The following is a 6895-nucleotide window of genomic DNA, read 5'->3' on the forward strand; positions in this document are numbered from 1 at the left end:
TCAAAATATATACATTTGAATTCACTGTAATTATTTAACGACCTTAGCAGTTACCATGTGTTCATGGAACGTTCTTTTACATTATTTCATCACTCGGTTTAAACATGCAAACACATTCAAAAGGGATGAAGAGATATGACATGAGGTGTATTAACAACTGTTGTATAAACCAAATTATCTTGTTTTAGAGAAGATCCCTATCCGAGCAGCCAGATGCCAACAGTGTGGCATTTCAATTGACTCCTGTTTGCTTCATTAGAAGAAACCATCAAACACAGAAAATATCCATTTGCAGATGTCCCTGAAATGACTTTACTCCAGGCAAGTAGCAGCCTGAAACATTGGACAAAGTCTGTTTGATAGATATAGATAGGGTGTCCAATGCAGGAAAAATGTAAAATGTCTTATCAGTCCACCTTCTGTTTAGCTTTAAGCTGCTGTAACGCAGCAGCAGCAGCTTCTTCTCTGACTTTGTAGCCCAGCAGATCTGTCTGAAGCTCCCCAGGCTTTGGTGGGATCTCTGGTATACTCTGAAAGATATAACAGCAGCAGAGACGGTTACACACTGAAAAGCTGGGCCTGTTTGGTTGTGTGGTGTTGCATTTTTTTTCTTCTTTTTTATACTTTTAGCAATTTTAAACATCCACTGTAAAAGTCTGGCTTTAGTGTTACTGGTGTTTTCTGGGACCACTTCTTGATAAATAATAAATTACCTTGATTAAATTAAACTTGACTGGTTCCTCCGTACCATACAGAGTATGTATGACTATGAACCATAGACCGTTATATATACGGTCTATGCTATGAACCCATCTTTGAGTAGAAGTAACACTTTTTCCACTTGCCTTGTGGTGGCTGTCAAATTGCATTATAGGAAATGTAGGAAAATACTAACACATATGTGTTGTGATACAGTATAGCTGGAAAATACTACAGCTGTATAAAAACACGCATCCTATGTGTTATAAAAGTAGCACAGAGCGAGGGACAGTTGCAAAGTATGAACATCAGTGATGCCAGATGTCTGGGATTTTTTTTTCTTCAAAAACATGACAATGACTGTCATAATCATTTCAATACTTTGCTGACTTGTTTATGGATTTCCTCTAGAAATCACAGCCGTGCCAACGTGAAAAAAAATGGTTAATTTGGTCTCTCACCAGATCAGGTAGGTAGTACTGGTGGACGACCTGTGCTCCTGCAAACATTGCCAGCATACTGGCACTTAACATCCTCAGGTACCGAGGCCAAGACACACCGGCTGGCATCTTCACACACTTCCTCAATCTGGAGGAAAATAGGGAGACATTAGTGAATGATTTAAAATGATATGCCGTATCTAATCTTTTTGCTCCCCTTTCAGTATGATTAATCACATCAAATGATATTCTCTATGGGTGTGCCTTACCATCAGTGTTTCTAGCGAAGTACAGTTCACCATTTTAATACCATGCATGTACACATTTCAAACATGTACATATGGCTAACCACCTGCACAGTGAATCCAGTGACAGGAAAGCTAATGTTGTTAGCCGCGACAATACAGTTAATGTTACAGGGGTAAAAGTTTGAAATACAGAAAATGGGGACATAGCAATATACAAAAACTAACATATAGCTATTCTAGTAATGCCTTACCTTGTTTATTTCACTGTGACTTCAATTAAAGGCAGCAACGTGAAGCTAATTTCCAACATCGTAAACCCAAGTGCCTGTCATTGGGACTCACAAGCAGGAGACGCAGGTCACGCTGCAACTGTTAGCTAACACGAAGATAATAAAGGTAAAGAGAGCTCGCACTCTGCCTCTATTTAGTGATACCACAAAGGTTATGTTCCCTGTCTCCTGCTTGTGCATCCGTGTATTCCGCTTTTTTGAATTCATTGGTTGGGGTGGATTGTAATGTTTGAAAAAAATTGGATTACAACTTTCTATTCCACCATTTTGAAGCTGATTGTTGATGTACGCTAGCTATCTTAGATCATTAGCTAGCTAGCTTCTTCTTTTTAGCAAGCCACAGTGCTGTGGATGTCTTTTTAACTTACATTGTTGGGCCAATTTAGGAAGTTGAACAGGGACGAGGTAAAAAAAAAAAAAAAAGTGAACAAGACCCTGGATTATCTGTAGGAGGTCCTGTTCATGGAGTTTTTACCGTGGAGTGCTGCGCTTTACGAAGACACAATCTTTGGCTGCCGGGTTCGTCGACGTAAATTCATGCTGGTGCACTGCTTTCATGTCCGTGATTTGACGCCATCTAGAGGTATTTGTAATGAACTCATACCGTCTGTGTACCATACACTAGAACCCCGTGTCTGTTTTATGACATTTGAAATAATAATTTACTCGGTACTGCTTTTATTTAATGCCCGGCATGATGCCGCTGGGTTGACTGTTCTGCACTGCAGTGCACTGCAGCGCAAAGGATCATGGAGCTGTGTTATTAACGGTTCCTGTCCTAGTTTAAATGTTTAAGATGTTATGTTAGTGTTTTCGTTATGCATTTAGGTTATCTGGGTTTTAGTCTTGATTTAGTGTTCATGATTCTTTACATTTTGTTGGGTTACCATGGCTAAGACACTGGGGTAGATTGATGAGGTATCGAATGTAATTTAAGAGCATAGTATTTATATTACATTACATTTGTCTTGTTCGGTCTCTTTAGCTCCCATGTATTTGCCACAACGTTAGTCGATCGTTGGTAGTAATAGGCTAAAATATAGTTGTTTAATGTGACTAAATCATAGACTGTATATTAACGGTCTATATCCTAAATAGCCTGTCATTAGAGTTCACTCATGCAATACGCCTCCTGACCAAAGGGTGGCGGTAAGCCTTCACTCAACCTGCGCAAAAGCGTTATGAGCGTTTAAATGGTCTTTGTTTTGGGAGGATTCCTAGATCCCCGTCTCCTTATTTGAAAACTAAAGAACAAAATGTATGACAGGTATGTTAGTTTGCTCATATACCCTTATGTTTTGTTAATGTAGAGGACACTTGCGGTTTGAAGACAGCGGGGCTCACTGTTAGCAAAGCCTTCCATCTTCCTGTAATGTTAGCTAGCAGCGTCCATCCGTCTTCTTTGTGCCAGCAATGTACCGTATGTGCTATAATCTCCACGTAGCTCACCTCTCCAGTTTGTATTGATGCATTTGACAGCAGAATGAATGTTAATGTATTCAAATAAGTCAACAGTTAAGATGGAAGAAAACCAGTATACATCATTGACGGTTCCTACGGATTATTTTCAGCAGTGGTGAGTTGGTGTTGGAGGTGGCAGGGTCATGGGAAACTTCTCATGTTATCGCCCTGACGTCTTCATTTTCATGCATGACATGAAGAAAAATAAACAGCATTTGACGCACGACATCATACATACCTGTATACTTTACATTTAGGCTTGTAGCAAGTGATAGTGTAATCATTAATGATAATAACCATTTTAATAAAATGGTTATTGACTTATAATTCAGGTATGTAGCAATGCATGTAATTAACTGGCAAATGTACTTGTCAGTTATTGTAACAATGTAATGAAACTGCGTTATGTGTAGGCCTACTCGGTAGCTGGTTTGACACATTTACGGATTTAAGGGTATATCCTACAATTTAAAAAAATTCAACAGTTCTTCAACCATCACTTGCTAAAGGCTTCATAAATACACCTGCAGTGGCCCTTACTCAGCCTATTTGCCAATTTTAGAATGGGCATGATGGCTGTAAAAGACATTTTCATTCACATGTCTGACCTGTAGTGGTTTTCATATTGATCACAATCACAATGTTTTTGGAAGTCCTATCAATTGTTTGTATCTTCATTCTATTCTGGTCAGACTTACCTGAGCGCACAACAAAGTTGTTGTTAAAGACCTGTTTGTGGGTGCAATGTGTGAGTGTTTCTATGGTTCTAGTGTTTCTATTCTAGGCTTTATGCTCAAAACCAACCAAATGCATTAAAGCGATGACAAATACTTTCAGAGCTTGACTTACATACTCTAAACTGAATGAAATGTAGAGAATACAAACAGGTGTATATCAGCGCATGTATGTTTGTAAGTATTGTGTGTTGTAAGTTTGTCATACACACTTCCCCATTGAGCACCAGACATAATTTGTCCTTTCTTCCTGTGTCTGGGTCCTGTTTTGTTGTCTACTTTCCCCCTTCTCCCTTTAACGTTCTTCCTCCTCTCTACTTCTCTCATGCAACCTCTCTTTTCTAGGTACCAGTCCAGCCAGCAGCACCCAGAGGCGCAGTATGTGATGCCGTATCATAACACGGGCCATTACTCTGAAGGTCCCAGAGATGAGCTTGTCATGGCCGAGCTGTCGGTCCACCGCGAACCACCTGTTTACCAAGAACCTTTTTACCAGAACTATAACCCCCCGGCCCAAAATCACTACCAGGATCTGACCTACCAGCCAAACGTCAGGGAGCAGCAGCAGCAGCAGCAGCAGCAGCAGCAGCAGCAGCAGCAGCAGCAGCAGCAGCATCCTGCACACCTGCACCACCCTCAACACCAACATACAATACAGCAGCAGGAGCTGAGTGTTCAGCCCCAACCTCAGCCTGCTGGTCAACCACAAGGTATGGAATACACCAAAGTCATATTCCCCCACACTGAAAACAGTTTTTTTAGTAAGTTGTAATTATTTTAGTTTAGTAATTTCTACAACATGTTCCTCCTCTCTCTGTGCTAGTTGTGACACCGGTAAAGAAGAAGAGAGGCCGGCCTCCTAAGCAGCAGGCGGAGGAGGGCAAGACACAGGAGGAGGAGAATGAGATTGAAGCGGCAAAAAAAGCCAAGAGGGCTCTCAACCGCTTCAACGGCATGTCAGTGGCTGAGGTTATGGCCAAAACCCTGCCAGACGTTATATCCTATAATCTTGACATTTTGATAGTGAGTTATGTACTTGTGACATGTTACGAATGAATATATTTGTTTATTTAAGTAGTGAATTGGTGCCAGGTATACAAAAAAAAGATGTGAAGACATTGTGTCTATTTGGCAAGGTCACAAAAAACTGTAATTTTCAGGTCTGTTGCCATGGTAACACCTTCATGTTTCTCCTCAGATTGGAATTAACCCAGGACTATTATCAGCCTTCAAAGGACGCCATTATCCAAACCCAGGAAACCATTTCTGTATGTTGAAATTCAATTTCATTTCTGACTTCAGGGAATACACGCCAAGACTTAGCTTAAAAGCATCAGGCTGAATTACAAAGGCATTTTCTAAAGTAATGTAACTTTTCATTTTGTGTGGCCATATAAATGGTGTCTTGGGTTTGAATATTTCACTCTATACACAAATGATGTTGCTTCATCGTTTCACCGCATCAATCAGACAACAGAATGCACATAATGCCTGCAACTTGTACCATGTTGAAAGATGTGGGTTTTTATATGTAACTTGGAAGTTTTAAAGTGGTCATTAAATGGGAATATAAACATTTAAGGGGTCTGTAGAAAATGTATTAATGCCATTTTAAAATGGATCTTCAATGGAGGTTTTTGCCAGACAGGTTTTCACAGGGTGAGGTTGCTTAAATCAGGGTGCACAATGATTTTAAAGCTCCCCAAGAACATTTATCACACTGAATATTTATCACTCCAGTATCAGCAGAGCACATTATTTTACATTAAAACATGTTTATGCTAAAGTAGTCCTGAAGATTCAGTGCAGCTACAATGTCTGCAAAGTTCTGTAATTCTGGGTCCAGTGTATTGTCCAGTGTAAAATGTATTTTATGTGTCTTGATAGTCACTAAGCTAACTAAAATGTCAATTTTCTTTCCTTTCCAGGGAAATGTCTGTTTCTTTCTGGTCTAACTGACGAGCAGCTCAACTACATGCATGACCAAAGCCTGCCGGAGAAATATAGCATTGGCTTTACCAACATGGTAGAGAGGACCACACCTGGTAGCAAGGACCTCTCTAGGTGAATACAAAAAAACATTGATCTTTTAACTTATGTAAATAATTAGAGTAACTTAAGTTCACGCCTTTATACAGAATGATTTAAAGTTAGTGCAACAGTAGACTAAGACTGAATTCCAAGTGCTAATAAGAAAACGTTCTGGGCAAATATCCCGCCCGATGTAATCTTGTGTGTCACTTGAAACAAACGTAGCTCATTATTTTCTGGTTTTGTGTTCTGTCCCAGTAAGGAGATTCGTGAAGGAGGTCGACAGTTACTTGACAAGCTGCAGAAATACAAACCATTAATAGCAGCTTTTAATGGAAAAGGTACAAATATTAAAACACTTAAAAACTACTTCACTTTGTGAAAGTGTTTAGATGGCTTATTCATACAGCCATTGGGTAAGTTTAAAAGGGAAAATTGACATTTGTTAATCTTGTCAGGTATCTATGAAATCTTCTGCAAAGAAACCTTCGGTGTGAAGGCAAAGAATCTCGACTTTGGTCTACAGCCTTACAAAATCCCAGAAACTGAAACGGTAAGTTAAAACAATACCTGGATAACTCCTCAAATACACTCAACAATACAAATGACAATCCTCATTGCAAATTTCATTTTACCTAGGTGTGCTACTTGATGCCGTCATCAAGCCCCCGCTGTGCCCAGTTTCCCCGTGCCCAGGATAAGGTTCATTTCTACATCAAGCTGAAGGAACTGCGAGACCAGATGAAAGGCCTGGCACCGAGGCCCGAGGTGGAAGAGACACAGTACTCGTTCAATCTGCAGCTAGCTAAAGGTAAACCGTACAATTCCCTTTAGCTGTATAATTAGGGTGACCAGATGTCCCGAAAAATTCGGTACAGTTACGAAATCCAAGTAGTTTTCCCGAATCCTGCCCTGATTGTCCCAAACATTAGAGCAAAGTCTCGAGAGCAGACTCTTGAGTAGTTCTAGTCTGATAGAACATTAAAAACTGT

General features: G+C 40.0%; 2 protein-coding genes across 11 annotated transcripts in view; one reads left to right on the forward strand and one right to left on the reverse strand.

Moving 5' to 3' along the window:
- On the reverse strand, positions 1–2760 carry uqcc6 (ubiquinol-cytochrome c reductase complex assembly factor 6). Of its 2 annotated transcripts, none has more exons than XM_032522650.1 (3): positions 2046–2760; positions 1161–1287; positions 1–530 (listed from the first exon to the last, which is right to left on the reverse strand). In XM_032522650.1, the coding sequence occupies exons 2-3, from the start codon at positions 1266–1268 to the stop codon at positions 408–410; spliced, it is 231 nt and encodes a 76-aa protein (XP_032378541.1). In that variant the 5' UTR covers positions 1269–1287; positions 2046–2760; the 3' UTR covers positions 1–407. The 2 variants fall into 2 exon arrangements, with proteins under 2 accessions (XP_032378541.1, XP_032378540.1); XM_032522649.1 differs by lacking the exon at positions 2046–2760 and adding an exon at positions 1639–1913.
- A 40-nt stretch (positions 2761–2800) lies between these two features.
- tdg.2 (thymine DNA glycosylase, tandem duplicate 2) overlaps positions 2801–6895 on the forward strand; it is a 5682-nt gene continuing 1587 nt past the window's right edge. For 2 of the 9 annotated variants that reach the window (XM_032522632.1, XM_032522634.1), the window contains exons 1-8: positions 2802–3253; positions 4218–4582; positions 4696–4895; positions 5071–5140; positions 5801–5936; positions 6162–6244; positions 6362–6456; positions 6543–6714. In XM_032522632.1, the coding sequence (XP_032378523.1) occupies positions 3165–3253; positions 4218–4582; positions 4696–4895; positions 5071–5140; positions 5801–5936; positions 6162–6244; positions 6362–6456; positions 6543–6714 (1210 nt within the window). In that variant the 5' untranslated portion in view covers positions 2802–3164. Of the gene's footprint in view, positions 3254–4217; positions 4583–4695; positions 4896–5070; positions 5141–5800; positions 5937–6161; positions 6245–6361; positions 6457–6542; positions 6715–6895 lie in introns of all 9 variants that reach the window. The other 7 variants (XM_032522639.1, XM_032522638.1, XM_032522637.1 and 4 more) reach the window with 7 other exon arrangements.

Source organism: Etheostoma spectabile, chromosome 8, assembly GCF_008692095.1.
Source record: "Etheostoma spectabile isolate EspeVRDwgs_2016 chromosome 8, UIUC_Espe_1.0, whole genome shotgun sequence".
NCBI classification, from domain to species: Eukaryota; Metazoa; Chordata; class Actinopteri; order Perciformes; family Percidae; genus Etheostoma; species Etheostoma spectabile.

Bases quoted from the DNA above. Each gene is read 5' to 3' on its own strand.
- uqcc6 (XM_032522650.1), bottom strand. From the start codon at position 1,268: ATGCCAGCCGGTGTGTCTTGGCCTCGGTACCTGAGGATGTTAAGTGCC. The intron at 531-1,160 runs GTGAGAGACCAA...TATATCTTTCAG, and splicing joins AGTACTACCTACCTGATCTG to AGTATACCAGAGATCCCACC.